The 21108-nt window shown below is 40.5% G+C and overlaps 2 protein-coding genes across 6 annotated transcripts in view; one reads left to right on the forward strand and one right to left on the reverse strand.

Moving 5' to 3' along the window:
- pax6b (paired box 6b) overlaps positions 1 to 7480 on the reverse strand; it is a 40071-nt gene extending 32591 nt beyond the window's left edge. For 4 of the 5 annotated variants that reach the window (XM_044347315.1, XM_044347295.1, XM_044347322.1 and 1 more), the window contains exons 1-3: positions 7209 to 7480; positions 1939 to 2112; positions 61 to 1502 (exon numbers count right to left, since the gene is read on the reverse strand). The gene's annotated coding sequence lies outside the window, so the exon portion shown is untranslated. The remainder of the gene's footprint in view (positions 1 to 60; positions 1503 to 1938; positions 2113 to 7208) is intronic. The other variant, XM_044347267.1, reaches the window with a different exon arrangement.
- An 86-nt stretch (positions 7481 to 7566) lies between these two features.
- On the forward strand, positions 7567 to 15084 carry rcn1 (reticulocalbin 1, EF-hand calcium binding domain). The gene is made up of 6 exons (XM_044347335.1): positions 7567 to 8079; positions 9020 to 9213; positions 9311 to 9489; positions 12013 to 12073; positions 13137 to 13336; positions 13653 to 15084. The coding sequence occupies exons 1-6, from the start codon at positions 7859 to 7861 to the stop codon at positions 13758 to 13760; spliced, it is 963 nt and encodes a 320-aa protein (XP_044203270.1). The 5' UTR covers positions 7567 to 7858; the 3' UTR covers positions 13761 to 15084.
- Positions 15085 to 21108: the final 6024 nt, after the last annotated feature.

Genomic DNA, 21108 nt, shown 5'->3' on the forward strand with positions numbered 1-21108 from the left:
TTTTTATCTACACCTAAGATAGCTACGGACCAGGACAATTTAACAGGCAATTTAACTGACCGTGTGTTAGTGAAGCTGTCTGAGTCCCACTCTCTGCCAGAGCAGCATGGCATGATGGATGTAGGCAGTCTGGGCTAGGTAAAAAGACACACACACGCACACACAAACACACCCACAATCCTATTGAATACACAGATACACAGAGATACACAGACACACTGCCCTGCCATATTTTCCCAATACAAACGCATATGGGCCCATCCACAGCCAACCCCCTTCCATTAAGTCAACATCTTGTGCTGGCGGTTGGAACAGTGCGGGGCTGGAGTCAGGTCGTCCAAATCCGTCAGTAAGAGGAGGCAGAGGCGTTTGTCATCCTCCTCTCTGGGCACCATCCTCCTGGAAGAGAGAAAGGGGGGACAGAGGGTGGTGGAGCTACGTAGCATCTGGCTCTGGTAGCTCCAGCTGCAGGGAGAGAGGGGGACAGGAGCTGTGCTGCAGCCCAGGGGAGACACTCTTTCTGCAGCCAAAACCACTCCACCACCCTATCAGCTGGAAGGAGGAGAGATAGAATTTGCGGGTGTTGTCGATAACCTACAATGAGGAAGGAGATGATGTAGTGCAGAGAAAATAGAGATATTTATTTCCTTGATTTCCTCTGGTGTGGTGTTTTAATTATCATTTCGATATCTCACTGCGCTTATATTGCTCTGAGAAGAATTAGGGTCATTAGACTATAGAGACAAACCCCTTTACATCACATAGTATTAAGGTCTTTGTGGCAGTACTCAGCTACAGAAGTACGCGTCCTCTGCAACAGAATAACCCTGCAGCAACAGCACAAAGGCTGAGAATGGCGTTTGTGGCACATGCGCACACTCGTGCACAGTTTTACTCGAACATGCCACAGCGCAGAGAAGGTGTAAGGGAAGTATTGTAATGCCAACTGACTACAATGTTGGACCAGAGGAAAATGTCACCCAAATGATGACCCATAAATCACAGGCCACAGTCACGCAGCCAAGGCCTAGAGACAGTCTTTAGCATCTAGCGTCAGTACACAAATGATGTTTAGCCAGTGGCAGACATTTAGCACCAGACTCCATCGCCTCCAAGGGCGCTTTGTCACAGATCTATGGATGATTCAGAGCCTGGGGACAGCATTTAGTATTAGCACTTAATGTCCCAGTGTGTTCCAGGGGTTTGTTCTCAGGCAATATGGTTCTGCTGATTGAAAGAAGAGATCAAATTAGATGTTTTGAGGGAAGGGATGAGAAGTCGTCAGAGGGGCAACACATGCGTTGTTCTCTTATTGTGAAGTATGACCTTTATGGGGGGAAGATCTAGGGGGCTGAGGAGCCCCTTTCCTCAATCTGAGATGTCCTCTGGGATTAATTAACCCCATTCTTCCATTAAGCCTCTGGGATTTGCATCTTAGATTGGGAGTCCTGCAGGAGCCTCCATGCTCTTCTTCTCTGGTCTCTATCAGGTGCGGGCACTTCCTGTTAGGTCAGAAAGACACCCTACACTCCATAACCTTTTTCAGATTATTAGATCTGTGACATTGTTGCCAGAGATGACTTTCTATGACTTATTTCCCATCAAGGATGACTCATTTTAAAATGTTTTAAGCCAGATTTATCATATGAGGTAGTGAGGAAGAGAAAATGAGCACCGGCATGAAGAAAGAAATAAAATTTAGTACTTCTGAACATCTCTTAACGTCTTCCATACATGCCACATTGGCCTTTGTGAAGAGACTGTTATGGTTAGCCGGAGAAGCAAATGAAATTAGCCGCACAGATCACAAGCATCTGTTTGATGTCACTAATGATGTGTCAAGGGGGCTGCCATGTGCCATTGTTCTGATTGGCTATAGCTGCATGTCTGTATAATGTGCTAAATGTCATATTCCCAAAAGAGAGAACACAATTTTACCATTCTTTCCCAAAACTGGACCATCAATGTCAATCACGTGTGCGGCCACAGAAAGCCAGAGAGTGCCAGCTCACACACAACAAGCGCTGGTCCCCACAGTCTCATGATGACGGTCCCCAGACAGTCTACCATAACAGCTCCAGCTAATCTTCTTTTCATGGTCTTCATTACGACCTGTCGGGACATAAATTGACAGTAAATTGCCATGTTTATTAACACAGCACTAAAACAGCATCCTTAACTGCTCTGCCCCCTCGCGCAAATGTTAACGTTTAACAGTGACCAAGAGGATCAATTAAGATGCGGCATAAAATGATGCTGCGCCCAAACAAATCTTCTCTTACACACAAACACACACAGACACACACACACACATCCACATACAGGGCCTCACATTCACAATTCCACCTTAATATGCCTCCTCAAACATTATGTCCTCTGTTGATGACCCCCTTTGAAGACCTATTCAGACAGACACTTGCTCGCCACATATTTGCAGCTCGAGTAACGATGGGAAGGGCCATGCTTCACGGAGCACTGCATCAACAGTCTTGAGTCTGAGACTTGCTGCGGCCTTTGCCATATAACACAGTAATTACTAGATCAAATCTGTTCAAATTGAGGCAACGCTGTTCTGTGATCCCTCCTATACTAATCAGCACGCTGAGGTATGGCTGTGTGACTATAAATTGCTGACTTAATTAAAACCAGGACCTCTCTGTCATCTAATTACAGGGAGAAAAGGTTATTGCTTCAATGCAATTTTCCAAATATGATTCCTTCACAGTTATTAAAGGCTCAGGCGTCGTTTATTGTTTCAGATTTTTCAATATGGAAATGGCCCCGGTGACAGACGTAATGACTCGGGGAAAACGCTTCATCTCGATAGTGGCCTGGCACGGCCATTTGTCTAAGATAAGTGGAGCGGACAGGAACGGGGAAATGTCATGGGAGGCATCCCATGATTGCCTCCACTTTACAGTTGTCATTAAACAGAGCAAAGGTTTCTTTTCTCCCATGTGGCAGCAATGAGAAGTTTATTAATCTATCCAGAATAGTAGGGGCGGTGAGTTATTATAACTATGAAAATTCACAAGGGAGAGGGAAATTGTGGAGCGGAATCGTGTGACGCGAGTCTATATATTCCCTGTTATTGTTCGTTCAAATCAATATTCTGCTTCAACTCCTTGACCGACCCTAAAATCTGAATGAAAACGGTTCTAGAGAAAGGGACACAAAACTCATATTGATTAAGAAAAGTGCAGGGAAATCCCGAGAACGCATTGCAAACTAAAACAATTCGTAAAAAAAAACAGTGGAAAGAAAAATAGTGACTAATCAACTTTGTGGGAATTACAGTTCCTGAACAAAATAAAAAGGAGTAAATTAAAGTATGCCATTGTAGTTGCAAATGTCGGTAAATGTGCTAAATCCTCTCTCATACAAACAGATGATGTAGGTCGATCTTAACTGGAACCCAACAACTTGAGGGAAATGTTAACCAGTACTTGTATTTAAGTGTCTAAGATACATTTTTAGACACTTTTTTAAATATGTTTTCTCTATTGCATGTAATTCCTCTTCTATGAGAAAACAAAGGGGGCTGCTTTATCACAATCCTCATTACTGGCATAAAGTTCAAACATTCTCTGTGTCTAAGTTTGTCTGTAAACCTCCTCATTTAACATTTAAATCATGTCACAAGTTGATTTTTTTTTCTGCTCTCTGGCTCAAAGCTGCAGTTGGGAGCTTGAAGGCAAACAGGAAGATAAACTCGATTATCCCTCTCTACCTCGAGCTGCAGCTCAGTTGGTCAGATGCCTGAGCATCAAATTCAATTTTGACAGAAAAAGGCAGACAACTGTCCTACTAATATCCATGAGATTCTGGCTTTATCTTATTCTTGTTCACCGTAAACAAGGAAACATTAGTTTAAAAGCTGTAAGAAGACTTATTATCCACAAATATTGAATGAACTGTGGTAGGAATGACATATATATACAGTATGACAATTAAAACATATTTCTTCTCAGGTAAATACTTTGTCTATCACCAACAAACAAACAAATCTTTTGGTCAGATTAACTTCCATAAATCTTAGTTATTTATAAGCACTTAAATATTCACATGTTCAGATCAATACTTCATGCTTAAACAACTATGAAGCTTATGTTGCACAAAAAAAAAAAAAAAAAAATCAGTAATTGATAAATACAATCTGGGACCGTGAGCGTGGGGCAGGAAGAGGCCACAGCAGATATATCCTGGACACTAATGCTGTGTGTCTCCCACCATAGGGTTTTCTTAATTACATTAACCAAATGCCTTCTGCAGTGTGTGTGTAATCTCATGGTTAACTGAACACCCCTGCAGCCGCCTGTAGCCGCCTGCAGCCCCCTCCCCTTTCTATTCCATAGTGAAATATTCATGCTGAAAGCCACTCTTCCCATCTACTTTCTCCCTCCAACATGATAATGCCTGGAATTGTTCAGCCATGCTACTATTGTCTGAGATCAATCCTAACTTAATAACGTTCAACATATAGGCTATACCTCAGACACAGCAAATATCATCTGGTCTTGAGCCAACAAAATTGAGTAAATTTTAATCCTAGCCTAAATATATATATATATATATATATATATATATATATATATATAAATATAATTATATTGCTAACAGAAATTTCAATTTCTTTTTGCAGTTCAAAGCTGTGAAATGTGTCTTATCAATAAGCATTTTCTTTGAATTTAGCCTTGACTTTATAAAGTTTGTGTCAGATGTATCTCACTGGAAAAAACACTTTTGTATTTGTTCATGTCTACACAACACACTGATTTGAATTGACCAGGCAGGACTAATTTAAATACATTAACTATTCATTAATTGAATAAAGAGGCTAGTTAGCCCCAGGGCCCTTTTATAATCATAAACTGGGGTGTACTATTTATGCAAAACAGCAAAGTGCCATGTGCTGGCTTATTATGCTAATGATGAATGGCAAAATACATGTTTCTCCTGCCCACGAAGGAGGATTAGGCATGGCAGTGTCAGCAAGTTGTTTCCAGGGTACAGACTCTGCTCTTCCACATTATAGCATGTTGAGATGCGTATGAGTAATGTGATTCTTCTAGTCTTCTTCATGTAGATATGATTGCAGCCCCTCCCCATGCAAACTCTCGTCTTTTTCAAAGCATCATGTCATCAAGCGTGGACTTAACAAAACAGGACCACTTTCACACTCTCACACTGACTTTTATCTTTCAAGTTTTGTAAGTTATATTATGTTGATGAAAACTTTACATCCACTGTGGGGAAAAAATCACAGACTAGAGTTAGTGACTTGTGCTTTCTTGTATGTTTAATACCAACAAGGGATGCAGCAATACAACTTTCTCTCTCCTGACACTGTTTCCCATAAACCAACTCAAGATATCTACCGATTCTGAGTACTGATCCAATACAACGCTCTCTTTCTCACAAATTTAAAATCTCTATACCACACTGTGTGGAACTCACTGTGATCATTTTATGTAAGGTAACATGAGACCAGGGATTGCTGCAGGTTGTTTGTCAATCAACAGAAAATTAATCAGCAACTATTTTGATAATCAAATAATAGTTTTAGGCAGTTTGTTAATCAGATATGCCAAACATTTGCAGGTGGCAGCTTCTCAAGCATGAGGATGTGAAGTTTTTGTGTTATACAGGACTGAATTTCTTTGGATTTTGTACTGTTTATCAGACAAAACAAGACATCTGAAGACCAACATCACTATTAAAAATTATAATGAGCATTTTCTAACATTTTATATACAAAACAGTTGATTAGTTGAGAAAAATCATTGCAGATTAATCAATAATGGTAGCAAACCTTAGTTGCAGCTGTAATAAGATCAATATTGGATTAGTGCATCCCCATTGCTTACATGGGTAATTGTTCCTTTAAGTTCTGTGGTAACCACCACAATTTGAAAAAGGAGCATACTTTTCTTTTTTTGCTGTTTGACTTTGAGTCATTTTATTGATTTTTTTTAGTTATTTTATGGTGTATGTTAACAATTTGATGTCTCCTAGTCACCAGCATTCCTTCATCTTTGCTCTTTTAACATTAGGGACCACAAATCTTAATAAGTCTTGGACATTATCGTGTCATCCTTGACATTTAAGAGGACATGACGTGTGATTTCATGTCCTCCCTCTCATAATGTCAGCTAAACTAAACCAAAAATACTACAGGGTGACTACCGCCTGTGGACAAACTAACCAGGCTGCAAGACTCAAAAACTCAGCCAGCAATCTAAAACATGTGGTAGAGATTTAGACACAAGATTTAGCAGCTATTATAATGTTTCAAAGACAATCAATCTTACAACTCTCAGACTGCAGACTGATGAATCACCAAACATGGTGCAATGTGCTGCTGAGTGTTACTCTGTCTGGATTACATTTAACTGGTAAATGTATGCCATAGTAGTATGTTATTAACACTATGTACACAGAATTCACTTTTTTTTCGTTAAAAAAAAAAAAAAAACACACACACACTCATAATTGTTCTTGTCTGTGGAAACTTCTGGATTATGACTTTTCCACTGGTAACTGAGGCAGTGTTCCCGAAGAGCAACGTTTATGTGTTTTTTTGTGATCTTGGTGTTGTCGAGGATGAATTTCATTTTGTATTTCATTGCCCTTTGTACAGTGACTTGAAGAATTATTTGTTTGAAAAGATCCAATTGAAAAATCCTGATTTGTTTTGGTTGTCTGAAGCTGATATGTCGAGTTGGCTTCTAATATGGAGATTTTTGTTTTGGCAAGATTTACAGGACATGCCTGGCAGCTAAGACAGAGATGACTGTACCCATCAGAACAGGACATTTCTGCCATGTAAAATGAATGCTCCGAAATCTTCTCTTTTTGAATCTGTGGAACATCATGACTTGTCATGTTGCCATCCTAGTTATTATTGTTTAGTGTCTTGTAAGCCCATATGGGCTGGGCACCAGAAAGGTGCAGGCAGAACACTTAAATAAGCATCCATCAATTAGATAATACTTTCTCAAAAACACACACACACGACAACCTGTGCACAGACCTGCCCGGGAAACGCCATGAGGATTTTCAAACAGGTTTTCAACACTTTCTTTGATAGGTTACAAGCTACAGCAGAGACAAGAATGTATAATGTTGCATATTTGTGGGTGACAGTGTATATTTAAGGAAATTGGTGCTTGAACCCTATTTATATCCCATACATGAACATAGCCTACCTGAACACTCGAGACATTTACACACAGCCACGCTTTCATGGCGTGTTCATGTCGGTGCGAGTGGAAACACGATGATACCGATGCAGCTCTCCCAGTTGCAGAGCCGTAACAACTGCATGGTGTCGGTAAATATTTTAACGTAGATTTTACTTTTGAATGTTCTCAGACTGACCCAAGCCGACACACCAAGAGCCGAGTTTGCGCGTCAGCTTGCAACGTGGCGCCTGAACTCTTCTCGCGTTACCGACATCCCGTAGACCAATAGCTGGGAGCCTGTCAGCGCGTGAGGCGGAGCCCTCTCTGAAACGAGCATTGTGATTGGCTGTACGTAAGGCGGCAGAAAATCCCGGTTTGGTTGCGTCCCTTTCTCAGGAAAAGGGAAAGGAGGATTGAAATCTCTTGATTGAATGCCGTAGGCGCTCCCAGCGGACCTGTCTGCGCCCAAGTGCTCCTTGCAGGTTTGGTAGTGTGGATGCGGAGCTGCTGCGACATTGTTGCAACACTAAATTTAGACAGAGAGGATTGTGAGTAGCGGTTCGAGCAGTGCAGCTGGCTACATAGCCGCTTGCTCATTGTGCAGTGTAGTGTCATACAGGCCTGTTTAGAAACACTATTTTGGCCTCAGATAGCTCAGTTTCATCCCCTGACTGATGGACGTCTTCAGCTGCCTGTGGGTCGTGCTTCTTTGCACCACTATGGTGCACGGGAAGCCGACGTTAAGAAAAGAAAGAGTCATTCATGACTCAGACCTGAGCAAGCGAACCGACGAGGACAATAAAAGCTTCCAATACGACCATGAGGCCTTTCTTGGCAAAGAGGAGGCCAAAACATTTGATCAGCTCACCCCCGAGGAGAGCAAGGACAGGCTTAGGTAAGAAAATATTACTCTGAACACTACTGGAACACATGAGCTCATTTTCATATCGGAAAACATAATCAGACCTTGGCTCTGTCATTGTCACAGTTTTTGTAAATCACGCACACTCACTTCTCCTCCGCTGAAGTGTGTAGCGTGTAACTGTTCAGGCTCAGGACATGAAAATTTAACAACACAAGCACAAGTGCCTGAGAAAGATGTGCATGCCAGCAAATCTGCAGGGTTAGACAAAGCGGCGCATTATTATGTGACCTTCACTATTCTCACACACCGCTTGCTATAGGGTTAATTGCTTTGCCGAAATCTTAATTATAGATCTTCATTAAAGAAGCATTTGTAGGTGATGTAGTTTAAGTACAGTTGTGGGGCCATAGCCAATCTTCTCACAGTGCTGCTGTGTATACACTGTGTGTGCTACGTGGTGTTGTGTGTGTGTGTGTGTGTGTGTGTGTGTGTGTGTGTGTGTGCTTTAAGCTCATCAAAGTGTTTCGCTGCTGGGATGACAAGTTGGCAACATGTAACACACGTTGACCAAATGGGCTTTCCTCCAAAGAAAAGTCTTTCCTGTAGTGTTGAGAGTGGGAGGAACCCTGTAACATCACAACGTGGCAACTCAGGTCTAAGAATACACCATGGCTACACTGCATTTTTCTCTAAAGAAGGGATTGCCTGCCCCTCCCACTAGAGTAGTCCCATTGAAGCCACGTCTCTTGTAGTAAAAATGGTTCCAGCAAAAATTTATTTGGTTTCTTTTTTTTCTGCCTGCTGGTAACCATAGGGTGTATTTTGGGTTGGGGGTGAAACAGCAACTGAATATTTGCGATTTTGTCATTAGACAAGGTGGCACATATTTGCCTCCATTTTTGAAACTTAACCATCAAGCTTTAAAATAACTCTAACAAATGCTCCCTGTCTTTATACTCTTTCCTAACAGTAAAATAGTGGACCGGATAGACAGCGACACAGATGGCTACATCACCACTGCTGAACTCAAGGCCTGGATAAAACGCGTACAGAAGCGTTACGTCTATGAGAATGTAGCAAAAGTGTGGACAGATTATGACCTGAACAAAGACAACAAGATCTCATGGGATGAGTACAAGCAAGCCACATATGGATACTACCTCGGTATGGGTTCACGTGTTTGGAGTGCACTGTGTCACTTTCACTCTTATTACACAGCTATTTATAAGTGTGACAGTAATTTGATTTTTATTCCTCACAGCCAACCCGGAGGAGTTTGAAGATGCAACAGATCAGTTCAGCTTTAAGAAGATGCTTCCTCGTGACGAGAGGAGGTTCAAAACAGCTGATCTGAATGGGGACTTGGCAGCAGACAGAGAAGAGTTCACAGCATTCCTCCACCCTGAGGAGTTTGACCATATGAAGGATATTGTGGTTCTGGTAAGCCTTCTGTTACCTCATGATAGTTAAGTGTGATTAGAAAAGTGGGAGGACAGTAAGGCTAGTCTGTTTGTTGTCTCATTTAGTAAGCCAAGATCATAATGAGCACAGACAAATCAAATTCTATAAAGTTGAAGTTTTGTGATTTGTCTGTCCTCTAAAAAAAATATTTAATTCCAGAAACAGATTTGAGTGTCTGTTCAATGTGTTTAATCTGATGGGCCTCTTAGATAAATGTGCTACATTTGGATAACACCCTAATAAAATTTTAACTCAGCCCGGAAATGATTGAGTTTCTATATTTTTTTGGAACAGGTCCAGTGGGATGGACTGACTGTCCCATTTAAGGCTCAATCTTTAAATATAAATTTGTCTTCGTGGAACAGTTGCGTGGCAAATGTTAGCAGTGATGCACTATGCTTCTGTGTTCATAAAAGTTGTACTACCCATTTGACAGAGTTAATTATTAATCGCTCATTTTTATGATGTCACTGAATGTTACCAAAGAACTGTTCAGCCGGTGGCATTTTCTCTGATTGTGGAGAATCTGGCTGAGACTAATAACTGTTCAGTCAGTTAGACTCCAGATCAGACTCAGACAGTCAGATCTCACACACAACCGTGCAACAGTAAGATGTAGACATAGAAGGAAACATATATAGTCATTCGAAGAAAGAGACACTTGAGAAAGGATATGATTGTAGGCTAGAGTAAAGGGGCTCCTAGTGCAGGTTGAGGCAGAAACGTGAAGTCATGATCTCATCTCACTGAGCGCCAACTACTCACCTTCACAGCTGCTCACATGACAAGAGTGCTCTGTTTAAATGTCAGGCTTCACATATCTACCATCTGATATCTGCTTCTGTGGCTGATATCTGCTTAAAAACACTGAGGGGATTTAGATCTTTGATCATAGGTCTTTTACACAGCAAACATTTTGACTTATTATCGTAGGAAAAGCACAGGTGCTGCTAATAACATTAACAATGTCTCCGTTTTGTTCAAGTGTTCCAGTAAGCCATGATAGTGTGACAGTGGGCCAGCATGCACAATGCCAGGACCCTGAGACTGAAGCAGCTAAATAGAATAAAGCCATCATTCATTTTACTTTTTACACATGTGCTTTCCTTACTGTGGCAAAATGTCTTCTTCAAAAAAACATCCTGCCCAACACAAGCTGCCTTCCTGACTGAGCAGGAAATCTCTGTTGATGTCATTCCGCCAAAGTCAATTGTATAGTAGGTCTGGGCAGTATTAGAGTTGTTTGACAGAAAATTAATCAGGAACTATTTTGATAATCGATTGATCTTTATAATCATTTCCAAGATAAAATGTCCCTAATTCTCTGGTTCCAGGTTCTTAGATGTGAGGATTTGCTATTTTTCTTTGACATATGTAATAGTCATTTGAATGTCTGAAGGTACTGGACTGTCAAATGGACAAAACAAACTAATTGAAGGTATCATAGAGGGCTCTAAGAAACTCTGAATGGCTTTTTTCCACATTTTTTTTTAACATTTCATAGACCAATCAATTAACCAAAGAATTGAGAAAATGACAGAGTAATCAATAATGAATCGTTTGCTTGCATTTAACATGTTTGTCTGGATTTATTACAGTGTGACTAGTTAAAGATTAATCAGTGAACTTGATTGGTTGATTGAATGTCTGGTTGAAAGTAATCAGTTGTTGCTATTCTCAATTTGATTTCAATTTTTTCATGGGATTCAGTCTATTTACTCATTGAAAACTGTCTTGAGAGTAAATTTAGGTCAATACATTCACTTTATTGTAGGCTGATTGTATAGTATTTTCCATAATAGTAAACTATGACAAGTTTTATTACTGACTGAACTTATTATGTTGCCTGTGCTTATGAAATGCACAAAAGATCTTTTACACCGTCATAGTTTACAGGGGTCTATAGGTTTCATGTTTTTATTGAACATCTCTCCTTGTTTACACGCAGCCTTTCACAGGATAAGTGAGTATAGAAATGGATGGATGGATGTTCTTATTTATTATTAGTCAGCTATTAAACCACAGAAGCTACATGGACATTAATAATTCAGCAGGGTTCAGAGAGGGGATCTCACCTGCAGGAAAGGATGCATCCAGTGAATTGAATGTGTAGCTGCGTGCATGTGTTAATACCCAGATGCACTGCACTTAATCAACGTGTGTGTGTGTGGTTAACTAATGATCAGCTCACACGGCAAGCCTCTAAGTAACACATTGACAAATCCAGGATATGAGTGAGACAACCATCTACCAGGGTTTAAAAAAAAAGTGTTGCTAAAAGCAAGCATAGAGCGTCTTTTAATGCAGAGGGTTTGGTTTCATCAGCAGGGAATCCTGTAATTGTAGTGTCAGTCTGCCAGCTCAGCTGTAAGCTGACCCTCATGTATTCACTCATACTGCCCGGGGCAACTTGTTTCTCTTTTATTACTCAAAGTGAAAGTTCCACTATTGATGGCCCTTGAGTCTCCCTTTAATGACATCATTAACTCATTTTGAATGCAGGAAACCCTGGAGGACATTGACAAGAACAGTGACGGACATGTGGATGAGGATGAGTATATCGGTGAGTGCAAGAAATGAATTAAAATAAATTAATTCAAATTAATTTAAAATAGATTAAAACAAAATCACTAATAGAAATTTCAGCTGTAAAATTAAAGCTCAGAAATGTGCTGTTCAGTAAATTAAGACCATAGAGTAACAATTAGTCATACAAATATAATACAATAAACACAGCAACTTCAAAGCATGACTAAAGGTTTTAAGTTTTAACATTTCAACAACAGCTTCACATTATCCTCAGCTCTTCTGGAAGACCACTCGTAAGGGAAGAAAAAAGTTTCAGCATTTAGTTAGTCTGGGGAATAACTTGCTTGGGACTCTCAGATGTGAGGGATCTCACACATTCATAACTTAAAAGCAGATTAGCAATACAGTGTGGTGCAAGCCTATGAATTAACCACACATTAGTGAGTGTGCTCTTTATGGGCCTTGTAGCACTCTGTCCGCAGAGTTCTTTGAGTAATTATGACTATTTTTGTTGCATTTTTGGAGGATTCCTGCCGTGAGAGCATTGAAGTAGCAAAGCATGCTAGCCATAAAAGGATGGTAGTATCTTAGTCTTGGCCCATGAGTTGTAATCAACCACCCGTTAAATGATAAAAGCATTCTGTTTATATTCTGCTAGTATTTATCTCCGGTACCTAATGAGCATGTTGGTTTTGTACCAAATAAGTTCTGGAAATCTGTAATTGTATATCTGCTACACAGTTAAAATGAGCTGCAACTGGCCTTGTGTTTCCTGAGACACTGAAACATGCAGTTGTGTATCATCAGCATAGCTGTTGATAGCAGAAGTCATCTGCTGCATTTACTGTCTATTACCTGTCTTTTTTGTACCCCCACTTTTAAAACACATTTATGGGAGCACATGAATTTATCTACCCACTACAGATCCCAATCTTGAAAATATCAAGTTAAATTTTCAAAGGGGATTGATTTTAATACTTTTAATTTTAATAAAAGTATATATGAAGTATAAACTGTTTTTTTTTTAAATATAAACATAAACTTCCATTTTTATTTGTTTCCATTCCTGTTAACGTTATGCTTCTTTGTTGTTTTAGCTGACATGTTTGCTCATGAGGATGGAGGTCCAGAGCCAGACTGGGTGAAGACTGAGAGGGAGCAGTTCTCTGACTTCCGAGACTTGAACAAAGATGGTAAGATGGACCAGGACGAGATCCGCCACTGGATTATGCCCCAAGACTACGACCATGCCCAGGCTGAGGCCAGACATCTGGTTTATGAGTCTGACCAGGACAAGGTACAATGTTTTCCAGCTTCATCAAGATGCTCAAGCCCTGTTTGTTGTCTTTTTGTGTTTATAATTGGGAAGGTCAACCTGGGACCATTGTTGTTTTCCCTGAACCCCCACCCCCCCTTGTCTTGCTGCAAAACCAATCGCCCTCCAAGGACAAATACAACTGAAGTTGATAAAGTTATACAGAGAAGAAAACAATGCATTTTTAATTTTATCCACATTGCTATGGCCATGGCCTGACATTCCCAAATTGTATCAACTTTTTAAAATTTTTAGCACATTGAACATTTTCTTTTCATTTTTTTCTTTCTTTTCTCAGGACCAGATGCTGACCAAAGAAGAGATCCTTGAGAACTGGAACATGTTTGTGGGAAGTCAGGCCACTAACTATGGAGAGGACCTCACCAGGAACCATGATGAGCTCTGAGCTCTTAGTACAGCTTCTGGTGTGTGTGTGTATGTGTGTGTGGGAGAGAGGAGGGTTGTTGTACACCTTTGTCTTCTATGACAGAATCATAGACTCTTGCATCTCCGCCCACCACCACTACCACCATTCCATCCTTTCCTCATAATAGTTGGACAGATATCAGTGCATTGGATTTTAAACCAACACTGTAAATATCAAAGGAGAGGAGGGATGAGGGTTGGTCCTACCACTAACACTAAGAGTCCATATCGATGGTTCTGTTTCTGACATTCAGAAGTAAAGCCAATCCCAATGGACTTACTTTCCATCGATGGTGCCTTCCAGCCGCATCGCCGGCTCCACTGCCTCAGAGATATGTGTAGTCTTTTAATAAAAACCTGTCAAAGCTGAATGCTGAGCTTTACACAAACTGTCAGATACAGGAACAGTTTTTGATAGCAATGTTAATGTGAAGCTACCGCTCATAAGATTTATTCTGATTTTATTTATTTATCAACTTACTTCTGAACTTAGGCCTGGGAGGAATGCAGTGTTAATTTAGACATTTTGTTTTTAACTGAAGACACTAATGATGTTTCTTCGTTTACAGTTTTCCTGGCCATATTACTTTAATGATATTTTTGAATTAGTTAAATGCTCTAAGAACTGTTGACAAACTGATGTTTAATGACATGGTCTTTGCACGTGTTTGGTTTTAGTATAGGCTGTGAAAGATTTTTTTTTTCTTTGTACCTAGTTTGAAATGTATTTATTGGTATACCTGAAGCCAACACTATGCTCTGTGTTAAATCTATATTGTCCTTTGCTTTGTTATCTGAGCTGTACCCTTTTACAGCTGTCAAAATGAATTAGGGTTTCATTTGGGTAATACTCCTAAATACATGAGAGGTATGTAAAGAAGTTTCCTTTCCTCACCTCTCTCATAACTCCTTGTTTACTGTTGCATCACTCCATCGGCATCTGCTGTCATCAGATGCACCAATTTTTATCCACTACATTTGGCATTGTATATATCAGCCGAGTGTTTTTTAACATACAACTTGTCAAAAATGTGTCTTTTGTCTTTTTTATGTATTGTTTTATGAATAGTCTGTGTGACAGGTGCATAGAATTATGCAATTCATTAAAAGAACAAATTAAGAGCAGAACTTTAGGGACTTGAATTTTATGATTTGTCAAGTTAATGTCACTCAAAACCTTTTTTCCCCTTTTCCTTGTGCATTGATAGTCCACATCATAAATGGACAGAAACCCATCAACATGTCTCTTATTCCACACTACACATGCTCATCAATTGTGTCAAAATAAACAAAAAGAAAATGTATGGAGTATTTTGTGTGTGTCTGTGTGTGTGTTAAGCTGCAAAATATTAACATTGAGCTGGGGTGAAGTTTAGAGCTTTTAAAGGTGCCATTGGGTGCTGTAACGAAGGGACTTTGATTTGAAATTACATATCTTTTTAGTATTGCTTTTCAAAGATAGAGGCTGAACTCACTGCATAAATATGGTGTCTTTTCACATAAGAAGATTAACTGAATTACTTGAGTGGATCCACCTATCTAATAACACCTTACTATGCAGTTAAAGCAATTGCATTGTCTTTAAATGCAGCTCTGTGCTGTATTATAATTTCAAAATTATCAGTCCTGACAGCTATGACTTTATAAATCTTAAAGTGTCTACATAACAGAAAACAGTTGAATGAAGTACTAGCCTTCTGAGGTGTGGATTTACATGTACATTTTGCCATTCATAGCCTCTTTTACAACTTTATTTTCAGCAAAAGTAGCATCTCATATTTTATTCTTGAAACAGTTCAATGCAAACGCTGTTGTATAACATTAATTACTAAACTATGTGACATTTACAAGGTGAGAAAGGCTACTTTAGAGTTATGGCTGAAATAGTGTTGGTCCAATCATAACTATTACATCATCCAAAGCTGCATGTCCTCCCACTTCAAAATTCATTCTGGCGCTGCTGACTGAAGGAGATGTGAGGATGAAAGAGATTGATACTTAGTCAGGTCGATTGGGTCTATGGTTTTGCGCTACATCCTCTCTGCTGCCCTGAGGTTGGTCCGAGCTCTCTAGACTGATACACATTTAGCTATTTTGTTCCATTTTCCTTCTTAAGCTTCTGCTCTTAATACTCACACTCAATCTACCTCTGCTCACTGGAAAAGAACCGTTTTATTTAAGACACTGATTAGTTCTTTGTCAGTCTTTCTTTTTTGTCAACTTCATAGATTCTCCTAACATTTGCTATGAGTTCTTATATGTGTGCTCTAGTGCTTAAAGCTTCTCATGGGCATACTGTAACTCGGGTACTGTAGCTGTCTTAGATGTAGGCCATTCAAAAAGTCTGTATTTGACTTTTTGACTCAGTAAACATCAGGAACAAGCGGACGCTGTTACAACCGTTCGTGACTTATTGCAGTCTACACACTCAGGCCCGCATTCACAATAGAGATGGAGTTGAGCTGACTTGCTGTTGCTGCTGGCTGTTGCAGTAAAACTCTCAGATGTAACTGAGAAAGCTGCTCTGCCACCCAGCCTGTCCCCTCTGCCTGCTCATGTGGAACATATGGATATATGTGTGCCAGTTAGCAAGACAAGTCAAGCGGGACCAATGCGATAAAGCTCATTAGGAACAAGGGACAAGGCGATGTATGTGTGGGCTGTGTTATTCTGTTGTAATGTAGGACCTTCTTCAAGCACCCTCAGACCATGACTGCAGAAGCAAAAAATGTCTGTAAAGCTATTTTTCAAATATTCAAGTCTTGTTTAATATTTTACTTGTATTTGAATTACTTTGACTTTTCATGTTTGTATAAGAGTATGAAATGACAATAACAATGATTATTTCATAAAGAATTTTGTAGAAATGGGTTACAAAAATGTGGCATGGCTCCACTTGCACAACAGCATCCAAGAATATAGATTTATTTTCAGATGCATTTATTCTTTGCTCATCTGACAAAATGCACCGGATTCGAGGAACATTCAAAGTGGAGGTGTTGCCTGTAGTGGCATCTGAGGTTTTTGGTTATTTTTGGGTCCTGATAAAAACCCATTAGATAATCTAATGGTTGCTCTGTTGCCTCGCTAAAGAGTGTGGGGTCAGTCTTGCATCATACATTTGAATAATTGGGAGGCCTAAAACACTAAGTAGCTCAATATACTTCCTCCAAATAGCATATGAGGTTTGTCATGTGTCAGTGTGCATCTGTGTGTCTGAGGCCAATGTGTGAGTGAAGGTGGATGAGTATTAAGCAGTGCACAGAGATGTAAAAGAACCAAATGGACTCTCTCTAAAGCTTGCCTCGCGGTCATGTTTAGCCCACCCCTCCTCTTTATGATGGGTTCCTAATCATTCACACTGGGGGAGTGTGTGTACAGTAATGCCTTCAGACGGCTCTCATATGAGCGTCTGCGTGGATCACCCCCCTCTCCACTGATAGTAATGAGCCCTCTGGGTGAGAGCAGGGTGAAGACAGTCAGAGAAGAGGGTCATAAAGTGTAGCATATTAATGTCTAAGACTATGAGCCTCCAAATCCAGGATCATTTTCATTTAGTCTTGTCCACCAACGATCTTCTTTTAAAGAGCTTTTTTCATAGTACACTGCCATTTCCATATCAGCAATTAACAGCAGCAAACCCAAAATGACTACTGCAATTAAACTGCCTGCATAACTACACAATCTCCACCTAACTACCAATCTGCATCCCCCACCCCCCACCCCCCAGCTCCTCCTCCTGCTCCTCTCTGACTCTATCATCATGATGCCCTATTTTCATCTGAATATCTCTGCGCTCCCTCATCTTTGTCTTTTATGTCTTGTGTTTGTTCCTTCCACCCCGGGGATAGTCCAGGGTGTTGTATGTAATGATCTTTGGGACATCTGACCCATCCTGTGCTCGGGCTTTCATAACAGGATTTCTGCCCATTATATAATAAGATGCATAATAGCACAAAAAAAAAAAAAAAAAAGAGTACTATCTCTGTTCATTATCGAGCTGTTAAAACAAAACATTTTATATTTATCTAGCTAAATGGGAATTTTATACAAATCTTTCTCTTCTCATTGGAGGTCACATTATAGTTGTTGTTGAAACTGCTGCGATCTCGACAAATACATAACTGCATAAACTCAGAAAAATACAGAGTTTTGTTTCTTTATGGTACATTGTTATTTCTATCCTTGTTATCATCATTATGAGTGGTAGTATCACAACAATTTCTCAGTGTGCAAATAGTTATATACACATATATACTGTATTCAATTTTTAATTCAGTTCAATTCAAATTTATTTGTATAACACCATCTCATGCAAAAGCAGTTCAAAGTGCTTTACATAAAACCAAAATAAATAAATAAATAAATACAACAGCAAAAATGTGCAAATAAACAGAAACATCCATGCATACATACACATAAGAACACATATACATACACACATACAAACAATATTCTGTATGTTAAAAGTTAGGACATAATCTAAACTGAAGGAATTAAGCCTAGTGTGTGCACATCACACATATGATGCAGAGGGGAGCACCTTCCACTGAGGACTCTAATAGGCTGATTCCAGTTTTTTTTGATCCTCAGTATGTTTAAAGGTGACCAATAAATAAAATAGGCCAATAAAGTGTTCATGATTTCTCCCTCAGATTTTTATTCCTGGCAGTGTGGAGTAGGCAGCATTTTGTGAAGGAAATTAATATTTGCGGGAAATATAATATAACAGGTACCAGGATATGTAAGTGAATATGACTTTAGGCACACTTTTTGGTCAAATTCTTTTTTTAAGGGGGATGGGGGGTAAATGGCTGCTTAGACTTTGCTCTGCATTTTTGCAAGTTGTATGACTGTATGTGCGTGTCATGTGAATGTAGGCTAATTCAGCGGCTTGCATGTTTGTACTTATGGACAATGAAGCTTGAAGGAATCCATCAATCTTTCATGTCATGTCAGAGGAAGTGGTTATCCCAACTCTTTCCCATCACAGGACTCTACTCCACCTAGTGGTGACAATGCAGAACTTAGTGTATGCAGGCAACCTCTTTTCTCTTTAACCACTGCACTTGTGCTGGTCTATCATCATGAGTCTTTATGTGCCCATCAACACAGTGTAGATAAGGAATCGGCCATTAATGACTACACAATTAGAGAGAGGGCTTTAAAAAGCAATACATTTCAATTTAGGAACCATAAACCTAGTGAGTTGGTAACTAATTGTAACTGCCTCTGGAGTAATGGAGGCCTTTTGAACTGGGGTCAGGATTACTCAAAATCAGTTTGAAACTGCTTTTACATGGCTGCTTCGCTGCTCTAGTCAACCACTCATTCTGACAGGCCCCTGCATATCTTTCATGATATATGCAGAAGGGAAAACTTTTCAAGTTTTAATTAAAAGATGGGCAAAGTGGCCCACAGTGGAGTTGTTTTGGAGTTCATGACAGTGAGAGTGCAGACAACGCTATCCCAGTGAGACTGATATCTTTGGACAAAATGCCTCTCTCGCTCCATTTGTCAACATTTGTCTCCCTCCTTTCTCTGGTACTCTCACCCCGTGTCCCAGCATCTGGATACCTCTGGGATGGAGGGGAGGAGAGGGGAGACTAGACCTTATTTCATCCCTCCCATCCCACTGTTCCCCAGGGGGCTTGGTTTGATTTGTGATCTTGTATCTCACATGATGGAGACTCATCTAATCCTGTTAGAAGTTAACATCTTCCAGTGGAATAGATGAGACAGCAGGAGGGAGAAATAGAAGATGAAAGAATGGATGGGAAAGGAGAGAAAGGAAATTTTAAAAAGCTCTCTCTGCCTCTATTGGCTGGCCCACATATTGGGTTAGAGTATACATTTGTGTGTGTTTTTGTTTCTGTGCCTGTGTACCCTCATGGGATGCTCCCGGCTGCTGCCTGCATATCTGACAGACTCCTCTCAAGGTGTTTTCCCCTCGCTGTCTTTCTGTATCTGCTCCATCTCTGCTCCCTGAGTGGGAAAGTTTACCCTCTAGGCTCCATCTGAGCTCCAGGCCCCCAAGGCCTCTGCATTCCCAAAGCTCCTACACACCGGAGCCCCTCAGGCTCCCTGCTATACCACAGGGAATACCCCCAAGAACCCCTAGGCCCCTCAGACTGTGGAGCAGCAGCTCTGCACAAGAGAGCTAGCCCGAGGGGAGGGGGGGCTGTCTGGGAATACAACTAAGAACATGCTTCACTTAACATGCAAACAGTCCCTGACAGCGCCTCCTGTTGGTGCAGCATGGTTTTTGCATGCAGGCCTCCTCCTAACCCCGTTAAGTTTCCTCTCTAGGGCCTTGACCTTGTTATCAATCCCTTGGGGCTCATAGAGGCCTCTGTGCGCTACATGAGCATTGACCTTTCCAGCTTCCAGAGGTTAAATAATGTTTTTTTGGCCCAAAGAATCACAGCATGAGCTGTATGCTGATGTTGGATACACCTGGGACTTGATTGAATAACATATTGAAAAATAATCTCTCTCTTATCAGAGCAGCAAGGCAACATGAATTAAAGGCAAAGACAGCCCACTCTTTTCAATATACATCTCAAGCACATATAAAGTAAAGGTTGAACTTGGATATATGGAATGAACTGTGCTTCCTGGCTTTGATTATGACAGTGAAGTTATATCACACTTGCATTCAAAAAGAAACATATTTTGGGGGTTGCACGTGGATATGGGGGCTGTGAAGCTAGCAGGCCTGCTGTCCTACAGATGTCTTGGGCTGCGCGTTACCAGGTGTACGTCACCTGAGATTACCCACGCTGACACCCCTTAAAGGCAAACAGCCAGCATTACAGCTGAGGGGGCATCTGGTGGCGTGTGTGCATGCGAGTGTGTATGTGTGCGTGTATATGTGTGTTCATGCATTCAGATTGGTGGTAACATTTGGCAGAATGGGACTGAGCGCAGAGATTTGTTGTGTTATCAAATATTACACTTCTTCCCATCCCATCTCCAATCAGAAACTTTGTCAATCAGCCCCACTTCCAAGGAATGTAGATCCAGCAGATCAATGTAAGGTTTGAGGTCAGTGTCTCTTTGAGTGTGTGTGGTAATGATGGTGATAATGATTGAGGACGTTTAAAGCATGAGTTCCTTACGCTCTTTCCACAGTCTTGGCAGTCTCCAGTTAAGAGTGAACTGGAGTGAGTAAAATGTTCAACTCCGCTGTCCCTCTGATCTTCCTCTGCTTCCAGGCACCCCTGCAGAGAGAGAACAAAGAGAAGCACTTCTTAATCAAAGTGCATTGGATTAAGAAGCAGAACATCACAGAGATACTACCTCACAGCCATTACGTGGATTGGAAA

Source organism: Thunnus albacares, chromosome 1, assembly GCF_914725855.1.
Source record: "Thunnus albacares chromosome 1, fThuAlb1.1, whole genome shotgun sequence".
NCBI lineage: Eukaryota > Metazoa > Chordata > Actinopteri > Scombriformes > Scombridae > Thunnus > Thunnus albacares.